This window comes from Gossypium hirsutum, chromosome D10, assembly GCF_007990345.1.
Source record: "Gossypium hirsutum isolate 1008001.06 chromosome D10, Gossypium_hirsutum_v2.1, whole genome shotgun sequence".
Classification (NCBI taxonomy): Eukaryota; Viridiplantae; Streptophyta; class Magnoliopsida; order Malvales; family Malvaceae; genus Gossypium; species Gossypium hirsutum.
Window position 1 is genome coordinate 30,594,574 of NC_053446.1, and position 13,176 is coordinate 30,607,749.

Here is a 13,176-nt window from a genome sequence, read left to right on the forward strand (position 1 = left end):
GTTCTAATCATATTAGATTTTTTGATATAATGTCTACAATTACCCATAACTCTTCTCTAACTAATATATAGAAGAATAATATGTTTTAACACACTCGAACTCACATTCTCTTACATTAACAATAATACTCATGTTAATCAAATTAAAATTCAATCGACCCATTATCATTAATCTTGAAAGGAATTAATTTGATAAATTTAAATATTTTGTGAGAGAGATTTGACGTTTTAGTGGTTCTAGGAAATAGCATATTTTTGAAAGATACAATTACTAATATTTTGATAATAATTTTTATTTCTAAAGAAAACTGGCCATTAGATGGAAAAGTGGTTCGGTGAGAACAATCCTAGCTATTAAAACTTCAATTTAAGAGATTTAGTTTCTATTTATATATAAAAAAGAGATTGAACTTCCTATATAAGATTTCATTATTAACTTTGATAGGATTTTACTCTCAATTCTATAAGTATTTAAGTGAATTTTATTTAAAAAAATAGATTTCAAGTTTTTAAAAAATAATAAATTACTTTTTGAATGCGCAATAATTCAATTATGAATCTATTCAAATTGTTTGCAAAATCGAAAAACAAAACTCTTTTAACATTTGACCAATACAAAAATTCAATTATCTTTAAATATAATTTTAATGTCAAAATTGAATAAAGTAATGGAAATTGAAGTTGTAAGTAAGTTGAGGTTAACCTAAAAAAGCCACGTCATTGGATATATTAAATGAAAATTGAAAGTATCCTAACGTGCCCGATTGTCTCAAGTAGAATGCAAAATAACATAAACGTGGCGGAAAAGTGGAAGTACAGAAAACAGTTTATAAAAATCATGCTTCTTGTTTCTTTCCCACATTCAATTTATTCTCCGACTCAAGCAACCATATGGAGATTACAAAGGTGTTACCCGACGACTGCATATCTCTCATCATATCCTTAACTTCGCCTCGAGACGCCTGTCGAATGGCCCTTCTTTCTCATGCTTTCAACTCCATTGCAGACTCCAATGCTGTATGGCAGATGTTTCTGCCCCTTGATTATATTCATATCATTTCTAATTCATCGTCGCCCCCGTCGTTGCTCTCATTGCCCAAGAAGGACCTTTATTTCACTCTATGTTATCATCCCATTCTTACTCATAACGGAGATATGGTGAGTCCTACTCAAACTTATTTTCCATTTCTCTGCTACCAACTTATACTTTTTATAAATTTTTTGGTACATAAGAAGAAGCAGCAGGAGATTTGAATTTATTTTTATTTAATATTTAAAATTATCTATAACTTTTTTTCAATCATTATATAGAAAAATAAACACACTTTAACACGCTCGAATTTATATCCCTATAACTAACAATAATATCATATTAACCGAGCTAAAATTCCCTCGGTATATAAATTATTGTTGATTGAAGGAGTGTCCAAATAAAACTAATATACGTATCCAAATCAAAGTTGTCTACACTCTAACACTCACGTAATAATTAATTTCTATTGGAGATGACGTGGATCGCAATTAGGGATGAAAAAGTAAATAATATCCGGTTGTTTTTCTCTGGGCATTCCATTTTCATGAATTTAAATTTTAGTAAAACATATATACAATTTAATTAGACCCTCATTCTTTTGTTCCATGTGCACTTTGTCTGACTCATTGATAATGTTGCCCATTTTCCGTTTCCCATGTATCTTGAAATAGAAGTTCCAACTAGAGAAGGAGAGTGGAAAGAAGTGGTATATGGTAGGGGCAAGAGCACTTTCAATTCAATGGGTTGATACACCTCGCCACTGGACTTGGATATCACTACCAGACTCTAGGTTTGTTCTTCACACTTATCTTTATTTTTAACATGTGAATGAAAGAGATCAATACATTTCTTTATTATTATTTTATATCAAAATAAATATATAAATTTTACATTGAGAGGATGGGTTTATGTACATAGAGTTCAAATTCTAAGCATGATGTAAATGGACTCTATACTCATACAAAACAATAGCTTATTGTCGCCATACTCTTTATTTCTTTCCAAGCTTCTAATCACTCGGTACAAAAATGCATTGGTCTTGACAAGGAATTTTTATTAGAAGGACAAGTTTATTTTCACCTAATTTATGGGGGTTATTTTGGCAATTTTTTAAATAAATAGAAAAAAATTCGGTTTAATTTCTAGTACAAGAGCTTTTCATGTTACTTTTACTGACAAATCAATTGAAAGCGTGTATTATTTTATTATCTTATTGTAAGATGCATATGATGATAGGTTTTGTAGGGTAGCTAAGCTTAAGAATGTGGGGAGGCTGGAAATAAAGGGAAAGGTTAAGCTGAACACTCTATCTTCCAATACAAACTATGAAGCATACTTTGTGTTTAAGCTTGTGAGAGACAGATATGGTTTCAGGCATACACCTGTGGAGTTGGATGTCAGCATTGAGGGAACAGCGGCAGGAGAAGTACGTAGTGTAATCCTAGACCCACCACGAAATATGCCACAGCAAGCTAAAGAGAGGGTAGATGGGTGGTTGGAGATTGAAATGGGGGAGTTCTTCAATGGTTTTGAAAATGATAGGACTGTGGAATTTAGTCTACGAGAAGACCATGATGATCAACCAAAACGAGGCCTCATTGTCCAAGGAATTGAGCTTAGACCTAAACATAAAAATAATAGGTAGCTTGCATTGCTTTGTAATTTAGGTTAGCTTCTTATTCATTATGTATGTCATATTGTCATCTATATAGTTTTATTATCAAATTAAGTTTGCCTTAGATCAAATATGAATAATACTAAAAAAAATGAAAAGTCAAAACTATAAATCATGATAGGGTAATTCAAGTTCTTTGGGTAGTAGACAAGGAGCTAATATTCTCAAATTACATTTTTGCTCATGTCCCTTTAAACAGTGTGGTGAAATTGGTCCACGGAAACCTCATGTAACTTAAATTTTATTTGTTGATAAAAATATTAGAAAAGAGTTTCTATGTGTACAAGACTTTGAATCCGATTTATTTGGTAAATGTGAAAATTAAGATATTTTTAAAATATTAAATAAAAACTAGAAATTCTATCATACGTATATACATAAACAAGAAAGGATTGTATGAAACCGTGATTCCACATCATCCTTATCCCTTTCCAATGGAAGTATGACTAATCAGATTTTTCCTCCTAATTTTCAGCTTTTTCCTCCTGAAAAAATTCAAATCCAATTAAAAATGCTAAAGATCAAGAAGAAAAATCTGATCTGTCATTTTTCCATTGAAATGGATAAGGATGACGTGGAATCACAGCTTCATACAATCCATTCTCATGCATAAACTACATCATTAGTAACTAAACTATGGGTAAGTCACTGGGTTATTAAAATCAATGTTATATGATTTTCTCTATTCACACTACCTGCACCAGTTGAAAGCTTTTTTTTCTCTTTTTTACTATAATAACCCAATTTGCTCGGGCCCATCATAATAATAATAGACCAAAAATAATTAAATAAGTCCAAGTATGAAGTCCATTTACAATCTTGAAAGGATTAAAGGAGAAAGGATTAGATGCTACTAAGATGTGTAGACGCTGTCGAGGCTAAAAAAATCTTGGAAGAAGTCCACGAGGGTGTTTGCGGAACACACGCCAATGGTTTTATAATGGCCAGGAAAATCATGATATTCGAGTATTATTGGTCCACCATGGAAGGAGATTGCATTAGTTATGCCAAGAAATGTCATAAGTGTCAAATTTATGGAGATAAAATTCATGTACCTCCCTCGCCTCTTCATGTTATGACTTCTCCGTGGCCTTTCTCTATGTGGGGCATGGATGTTGTTGGGTCGATATCACCAAAAGCTTCTAATGGGCATCGATTCATCTTTGTGGTCATCAATTACTTCACTAAGTGGGTAGAGGTCATTTCTTACGCTAATGTCACGAAATCGGCAGTTAGCAAATTCTTGAATAAAGAAATCATATGTCGGTATTGGATGCCAGAAAGGATCATATCTGACAATACATTAAACTTGAACAACAGTACGATAGCGGAGGTCTGTAGCCAATTCAAGATCAAACACCACAACTCATCACCATATCCCCCAAAAATGAATAGTGCAGTGGAGGCAGCCAATAAGAACATTAAGAAGATCATGGGGAAAATGACTAAGACTTATAAAGATTGGCATGAGAAGTTACCATTTTCCCTCTATGCTTATCGAACATCTGTTAGGACCTCAACCGGGGCAACACCTTTCTCTCTAGTTTATGGAATAGAAGCGGTTTTGCCCATTGAAGTTGAGATTCTTTCTCTCCAAGTTTTGGCAGAATTGAAATTGGATGATACAGAATGGATTCAATCCCGATATGATCAGCTAAACTTAATTGAAGAGAAAAGGTTGAAAGCCATCCGTCATGGTCAGATGTACCAAAAACGAATAATGCGAGCTTACAAAAAAAAGTTTGTCCCAGAGAATTCCATGAGGGGGACCTAGTATTGAAAAAGATCCTGCCCATACAAAAGGATTTCAGAGGAAAGTGGATGCCAAACTAGAAAGGACCTTACGTGGTAAAAAAGGTCTTTTTTGGAGGAGCGTTGATTTTGACTGAGATGGATGGTAAGAACTTGCCCAATCCTATGAATTCAGATTCAATCAAGAAGTATTTCACCTAAATAAAAAAAAAGAGTGGAGAGGCCAAGGCGAAAACCCGCAAAGGGCGCCTTGAGACCAAAGGGGTTCTAAGTTGAAAACCCAAAAAAGGGCAATTCAAATTTTACTCGAAGGTGGGCCATATGGAAATCCTGTCCTATCAGAATTAACAAGAACGAGAGACACTACATCTTGGGGCATCAACAAATTATTTTGGATCTCTGAAACACATATCAAGTTCAAAAGGGCCCTCGAAAAGATAGTGTGAAAAAGCTCATACTACGAAATCTGGGGCACCTATTTTCATCTTATTCACTTTGTATTTTATCAATGTTTGCTATCTTTGATCAATTTATCTATTTGAAGCTTTGTTCTCAATAAAATTCCTTTTGTCCATTGCGATAATCTTTTTCAAGCATTTTTACATTGAAATAATGATTAATGTACTAATAATATTCAAGTAAAAGGAGTTCTGCATATTGCTCTGAAAATTTTTCTAAATAATACAAGGATCTAAAAACAAAGCCACTATTCAGAATTAACCAAACTTAAGGGTTGGAAACATTTAAGATAGAATAGTCTAAATTATGACTATTTTTTTGAATTTTCTGTTAAAGATACCAGCTGAACAAGAAGGCATGGTAACACATCAATGATAGAACCTTGATGAACAACGAGCATTGATAACCTAAGCATTAAAAAGGGATCATTCTCAAAAAATGACAATCTGCATTCATGTAAATATCATTCATACACATCTAGTTAGGAGCATTTAATACATTCTGATCATGACATCCTAATCACTAGGCATAAATAGGTCCATGAAATAGATTCTATATGTCATGTTCCCTAGAGCAGATCAGTGAAACTACAAATCTTATACCCCTGAAGTTGCAGTGGGATGGATTATAGTCATCGTGGCAAATCCTATCTCCCTGAAGTTGCAGTGAAGCAGATTAAAGCCACAAATTAGATCTCCCTAAAGTTGTAGTGGAGCAGACTAAAGATAGCAAATCTTATCTCCCTGAAGTTACAGTAGAGTAGATTAAAGCTATAAACCTTATCTCCCTAAAGTTACAGTGGGGCAGGTTGAAGTTACAAGTCTTATCTCTCAAAATTGCAGTGGGGCAGATTGAAGTTACAAGTCTAATCCCCCTGAAGTTGCAGCAGAGCAGACTGAAGATAGCGAATCTTATTTCCCTGAAGTTGCAGTAGAATAGATTAAGGCTACAAATTACAAATCGGATCCCCTTGAAGTTGTAGTGGGGCAGATTGAAGTTACGAGTCTTATCTCCCTGAAGTTGTTGTGGAACAGACTAAAGATAGCAAATCTTGTTTCCCTAAAGTTGCAGTGGAACAAATTAAGGCTACAAATTACAATCGGATCTCCCTGAAGTTGTAGTGGGGTAGATTGAAGATACAAGTCTTATCTCCCTAAAGTTGCAGTGGAGCAAACTGAAGATAGCAAATCTTATCTTTCTAAAGTTATAGTAGAGCAAATTAAAGCTATAAACCTTATCTCCCTGAAGTTACAGTGGGGCAGGTTGAAGTTACAAGTCTTATCTCCTAAAATTTACAGTGGGGCAGATTGAAGTTACAAGTCTTATCCCCCTAAAGTTGCAGTGGAGCAGACTGAAGATAGAGAACCTTATTTCCATGAAGTTGCAGTGGAATAGATTAAGGCTACAAATTACAAATCGGATCCCCTTGAGTTGCAGTGGGGTAGATTAAAGTTACGAGTCTTATCTCCCTGAAGTTGCAGTGGAACAGACTAAAGATAGCAAATCTTATTTCCCTAAAGTTGCAGTGGAACAAATTAAGGCTACAAATTACAATCGGATCTCCTTGAAGTTGTAGTGGGGTAGATCGAAGATACAAGTTTTATCTCCCTGAAGTTGCAGTGGAGTAGACTAAAGATAGCAAATCTTATCTCTCTGAAGTTGCAGTAGAGCAAATTAAAGCTATAAACCTTATCTCCTTGAAGATGCAGTGGAGCAGGATGAAGTTGCTAATCTTATCTCCATGAAGATGCAATAGAGCAGATTGAATATACTAATCTTATCTCCCCAAAGTTGCAGTAGAGTAGATTGAAGCGACAAATTCTATACCTCTGAAGTTGTAGTGGGTTAGAAAGAGGCTACTTGAAGAAGACGAGCACCAAAAAATTCGAGATATGGAAACCGGGCAAATTTGATCCTTCTTAAAGGTCTTTGCTCAATCCTCGTTACACGACAATAAGCAAAGAAGGGCAGCTGTAATAACCCAATTTGCCCGGGCCCATCATAACAATAATAGAGCAAAAATAATTAAATAATTCCAAGTATCAGGTCCATTTACAATAGTTATCAGCCTAAATCACATTCAAGCCCAAATTTAACCCTAGCCCAAAATACTTAAAAAATTTTCAGAAAGAAAAATGGGACCTAAACCCTAATGCGCTGCACCCCTGCTGCCACCCACGTGCCTCCGTAGCGCGCCCACCGCCTGAGGCCTGGCTGCCTTGCACCGAAGTGGCAAGGTCCTTTACGTTGATCTCTCCTAGCCCTGCAAAACAAAACAAAAAGAGAAGACAGAGTAGAAAAAGGTAAAAACGAAAGTAGAAACAATTGAAATAATATTAAAAATGATATTCAGTGTTGTAAATGGCTATAAAATCAAAACATATCAATGTAATATGGCTACAGACAATCAAATACAAAAAAAAACACGAACATCAATAAAAAAGCAGAATAGAAATTTCTAAAGGTGATTCATTTTTTCTTTTGTTTTATTTTTCGAATAGATTTATTTTGTAAATAGAAAATAAAAAAAACCAATAAAAGAAAGGTTTAGAGAAAACAAACCTTCGTGCTCCATCGCCGAGAACAGCTGAGGTAGCCACTTCCGATGAAAGTGGTCAAAAACTTAAGGGTTTTTAACATTCGGGTCATTTTCGTGAGGATTTCAAAAATTTTGAGCTCGAATTTAGGTTTAAGAGGGTTAAAATAGTAAAACGGGAGTTTTTTTGTATTTTTCGGCCACCGCGGACGGCGGCACCAACGTCGGTGACCGATGGCCGGCACGACGACCGATGGTCAGATCCTTGACCAGAGCCTAGAGGGGAAGAGAGAGGTTGACAGGATTTTTTTTTGAAGAAAGAAGTTGAAAATAAAAATTTTACAAAAAAAATTTGATTTTTATAACAGTGTGAAACAATGCTGTTTCACTTTGGCCATTTAAGTGCCAAAACGATGTCGTTTAAGGCCAACCCGCGCGCGACCCGACCCGCTCCAAGGGGGATCCACGTGATTTCAATTTTTGGGCTATTTACACCCCTGGTCCTCCCGCATTTTCGGGTTGTTTTAGTTTAGTCATTTTTTACTTTTTTAAATTTGGCCACCGAACTTTTGCGCTTTTCAATTTAGTCCCTGGCTCACTAGAAGGGACACGTGTCAAGGGGATCGGGTTATTTTCCCATTTAGTCCTTGTTTGTTTTCGAGCATTTCGAATTAGTACTTTGTTTTTTTTTTAATCTTAATTTATCCTGCTAATTTAATTTAAGTGGCAATCGGGTCCTTTATTCATTTTAATTCTTTATTTATTTTTGGTATTATTTTATTTTTTAGTTTATATTCAAAATTGTTCTCTTATTTTTTTTATTGGGTATCTTTATTTATTTTGCTTTAGTATTTTTACTTTATTACTCATTTTTATATGTGTGCTGAAAAATTAGATTGTGTATATGTTTATTAGCATTTTTTCCTTTTTTACTTTTGTTCATAATTCTTTTACCGTTTAAAATATCCACGTTTAATACTATATATTTATTTTATTTATTTACTCATTTATTTACCATTCTTTTACTTTTAAAATAATTAAATTTCATATTATGAATATTTACTTTATCTATTTACTTATTTATTTATTATTCTTTTACTTTTCAAATGCTTAAATTTAATATTGTTTACATTTGTTTTATCTATTTATTCACTTATTTATTCTTTTACTTTTAAAGAAATTTTAAATTCGATATTATTCATATTGGTTATTTATTTATTTATTTATTTATTTAAGTAATTCAATTTAATGATATTTGTTTTATCTATCCATCAATTTGTTATTATTTTTTAAATATTTAAAATTAGACACCACTTATATTCATTAAGCACATTTCATTTTCATTTTTATTTTGAATTATTTTGTTTATTATGTTGTCATAAATTGATTTTTTTATTGTTATATTCACATTATTATTGCCATAGTATTTGGCCACTTGTCATTTATCATCCTAATATTAAAGTAAAATATAGTCAAAATGTTTTATTAAATTTGACAAAATGTTCTACAAATATCATTTTATTTCATTATCATTGTATTATACACTATGTTCAAACACATTTGTCCATTTTTTTATATGATGCCCGAATTAAACATGTACGCCTTTGTAAGTGTTACATTAATTTTTATTCGGTGCATAAAAAGGAAATTTTTAAAAATAGGCAATGTTTCGTATTTGAAAATTCGAGAAGTCGTATCCTAATTTATAGGGTTTCGATTTTCTCGTTGAATCTAAATAACCAAATATCTTTTTAAAATTAAAATACATGAGATTTAAATAAAAAATAAATGGCAAGCTTATTCTCAAAGATTCGAGGTGTCATGTCCTAACTTACGGGATGTGACATTTTGTCACTGCGAGATGAGAGAGTCTTTAACATGCGTTTCAATTTATTCAAACATTTTTTTAAGCAAAAATATTAATAGAAAGAGGGATTGTATTTTTAAATTCTTTTTGGATTTTCAATTTTCGACACCAAGACTTTAATTAATCAACTAGGTATCGATTTTAGGCGACACGAGGGTGTTAATCCTTCCTCGTGCGTAACTGACTCCCAAACCCGTTTCCTGAATTTCGTAGACCAAAAATATTTGTTTTAGTAAATCAAATCTCTTATTAGAACGATCAAATTATAAGGTGACCCGATTACACCTCTTAAAAAGGATTGGTGGCAACTCTAATTTTCGTTTTCAAAATAAAGTCGATTTCAAAAAAGTGATTTCGACAGCTTGGTGACTCCACTAGGGAACAAAATAAGAGAGTCAAGCCATGAGTTGATTAGTTCTTGTCTTTTTGTCGAAAATTGATAATTTGGGTTAAATTTATGATCATTTTATTGCATTTCATTTTTATGGTCTACATCATTTTAATATGTTTACTTTATCGGTTCGAGTCTTTTAATCTCCGCATATTGCATAGCATAATCAGTTGATTTTACCCTTTTAAGTGAGAGTAAGAAACTATTCCTTCGTGAGGTCTTCACATCTGTATAGGGTAGCAGGTCACTTTCGGGATACATCCGTACCTATGTCTTCGTGAGATTTTAATCTCTGTATAGCCATAGGGAAATGTATTCCCCTAAACTGAACTCGGTTCGTATAAGCCTATAATCGGTGAGGATTGAGGGATCTGTCGGTTCAGGTACCCTTACTTTAGAACCGAACCACATATAGTGAGTCCTAAGAGCCAACCCTAGGTAGAACCACACGGAACCCCTAGTGGTCACCCAAATAGGTGCTTTGTTTATTATTCATTGCTTACTTTAGCTTTGTATAAAGTACTGACTTGTTTTGTTTTGCTTTGACTGTAATCGCATGACATTTTCATCATAAACGATGTGTTGATTCATATTCAGTTACTAAATAGAGAGCTTGCCATGAAGAACGGATTTCTTGATAAAGTGGAAAATAAAGTGGCTGTCCGAATATGGTCCGAGAAAATGCGACTAGAGAAAGGTGATAGTCTAACGGAGGGTTACGTATCAAAATTGTGAGACTTCACTCGTATTAGTGTGATCCAGAACAATCACCAAGAATTGAAAGTGATATGGGTCCAATGGGATAATGAAATCAAGCAGCTATTTTATTGTAATTATGGTGATTTGCCTTATCTACTCGACATCAAAGTGGACAAGCACTTGTTTCGAGCCCTGGCTCAATTTTAGAATCCTTCCTACAGCTACTTTACTTTTGGAAAAATAGATTTGGTACCTACCGTAGAAGAATACATGACCTTATTTCGTTCCCCGAAAATTTGACCTAACAAGGTTTATTCCAGAGCCGTCAACGTCCCGACCTTCCTAAAGAAACTAATAAACATCACGAGGATGAGTGAGCAATGGGTTACAACTAGGGCACGTGGATGAGGCAGTTTTGGATTTGTTCGACATATTTGATAAAAAGGTCACGCCCGTCCCTGCAAGTTTGGCTGAAACATTGAGATCCTTGAATGCATGCTGGAGAGGGGGTGAAGGAAGATTCATCGGATGTGCGCAACTCTTGTTAGCATGGTTTCATAGCCACTTTTGGAGGGTAGAAAAAGTTTCTTATCGAGTATTCTCTAAGAACTACTCTTCATTAAAATAATCAGTGGCTACACCGATGCGAGACGATATTTTGGAAGAAAAATAGATAGCGATACTTTAGAATCTCTAAGATGAGGATGTCAAATGGAAAGCCATTTGGATGATCCCCGATGAGATTCTGTACCGGTGTGGAGATTTCAACTGGGTTCCTCTACTTGGAATTTGGGGAGATGTTGGATATGCTCCTCTACTCATGTTGAGACAGTATAGATCGAGGCAGCTCATACCAGGAACGCAAAGGCTGGCCCAGTGTGAGTTTTGGTATAAGGGTGATAACTACAAGAAAAAGGTTCGAGAAATGTCTAACGCTTGGAATCAAACCCGCTGAATGAAAAGATTGGCTGCAGGTTTGATGACGACCCCCGAATATAGTTGGTGGTGGGGTCAAAGAGTCAATGCCAACATCCCTGTGCCGAATCAAGAAACCACTCGATCATTGGAAGAACACCTGCAAGTGATTCCATCTAAGCTAGAGATCATCAAGCAATATTTTAAAAAGAGGAGTTTGGAGCTAGGAAAGAAGATAAAGCAATTAGAAGAAGAAAAGATGCAGTTAGGACTAGATGTTGATGCTCAGAAGCTAGAGGCCAATAAACTAAGAAATGGAAAGAATAAGGCCGAGGAAGATCTGGATAATCTACAAATGGATTACAAGAAGCTGCACTTATCAATGAGGACTGTCGAGCTGGGAAAGACATCAGAACAATGGCGACAAGAGACCAAAGAAGAAAAGAATAAAGTCGTTCAATGGGAAAAGAAATGCCAAGATACCCAAGTTCAAGAAAATACTCTAAAAAGAGACCTATTGGAATGCCAAAATGAAAAGGTCAAATTAAAAGCCAAGGTACAAGAGTTAGAAAAGCCGCTTCATCAGTATTGCAACCGCAACTTCACACTTGAGCTGAAAGCAAGCTTGAACAAGGTTGAATAGCTGAAAAGGAAAATTGAAGAGCTCAAGACCGCATTACAAAATTGTGAACTCCGAGTTAAACTCCTTGAAACAAACAATGAGCATTGAAAAGAGCAACTCCACCGTTCTCAAGGTCAAGTCAGGGATAGAGACCATATCATGGGTGAAGCTGTAGCTCAAATACGAGAGGTGACTGATCATTTGCAAACCTTAGCAGTTTAGGCTAACGTGCTAAGCTTGAAGTATGAATCATAATCAGATCGAGGTCAAGAGTTAGCTTGGCTTCTTAAGAAGGTTAAGGCTTTGAGCATTAGGCCAAAGCTGTATATGTAATCCGTTTTATGTAAAGAAATTTGTTTTCTAATAAAGTTGTTCTAATAGAATTGAATTAGAGTCAATACCTCTTTTTGCATTCATTTCATGCATTGGTATTACATTGCGTCATATGCATTAAATTTTACAAAAAGACCCTAATTAAATAAAATTATTTCAGTTAATCTGGAAACCAACAAGAGTCAACCAACCGAACATCGTTACAGTACTCGCGCCAAAACCAAAGTAATGGACCAAAGATTAGAAAGGCTAGAACAGATTCAAAAAGAGATGCAAGACCAGTTGCAACCGCAACTGCAATAACAATTAGTGAAAGTACAACAGGAGATTAGGGATCAGATACTAGAATCCCAAAGGAGTATGATAAGCCAATTGGTGCAGTTGCTGGTTGGAGAACGTGAAAAAGGGAAAAGCACTGCGGTCAACTTAGGGGATGATAATAAGGATCTTATTTATCCCTCAGGTTTTACCCCGATAAACATCCAGGCACAACTAAAGGCGTACCCACGAAGGGTACTTGTTACAATCAGACCCCAACAATATCAAACAGGGCTTAGGTTCCAATCCGGGGGATAACCCAACCAATCACGTTGTTCCTGATCTAGATGATTAGTAGAAATGGATAAAAAAGAGTGGAACTGCTAAAGCAACTTAAGGATCGATGCAGATGGCTAGAAGAAAAATTCAGAGTAATGAAAAATGCTGATTATCATTGCGAAATTGATGCCAATGACTTTAGCTTGGTCCTAGATCTAGTGCTCCCACCAAAGTTCAAAACTCTAGAGTTTGAAAAGTATAACTGGACTAGCTGCCCTGAAGCTCACATTATGATCTTCTGTTGATAATGATCAGTTATTAATTCACTACTTCTAAGACAATCTGATCGGGTCTGTAA

General features: G+C 34.9%; 1 protein-coding gene across 10 annotated transcripts; it reads left to right on the plus strand.

Annotated features, from left to right (window-relative positions):
* Positions 1-827: 827 nt before the first annotated feature.
* LOC107915094 (putative F-box protein PP2-B12) lies at positions 828-2,990 on the plus strand. Of its 10 annotated transcripts, none has more exons than XM_041102326.1 (4): positions 828-1,157; positions 1,704-1,822; positions 2,269-2,323; positions 2,395-2,990. In XM_041102326.1, exons 1-4 carry the CDS (start codon positions 891-893, stop codon positions 2,437-2,439), a joined length of 486 nt encoding a protein of 161 aa, XP_040958260.1. In that variant the 5' UTR covers positions 828-890; the 3' UTR covers positions 2,440-2,990. The 10 variants fall into 10 exon arrangements, with proteins under 10 accessions (XP_040958260.1, XP_040958262.1, XP_040958261.1 ...); XM_041102328.1 differs by having other exon boundaries at positions 2,407-2,990; XM_041102327.1 differs by having other exon boundaries at positions 2,278-2,323.
* The last annotated feature ends 10,186 nt before the right edge of the window (positions 2,991-13,176 follow it).

What these genes read in the sequence shown, in the direction of transcription:
- LOC107915094 (XM_016844220.2), top strand. Translation starts at nt 891, where the DNA reads ATGGAGATTACAAAGGTGTTACCCGACGACTGCATATCTCTCATCATA. An exon ending in TTACTCATAACGGAGATATG is followed by an intron (nt 1,158 to 1,703) that starts GTGAGTCCTACT and finishes ATCTTGAAATAG; the next exon opens with AAGTTCCAACTAGAGAAGGA. An exon ending in ATATCACTACCAGACTCTAG is followed by an intron (nt 1,823 to 2,268) that starts GTTTGTTCTTCA and finishes ATATGATGATAG; the next exon opens with GTTTTGTAGGGTAGCTAAGC.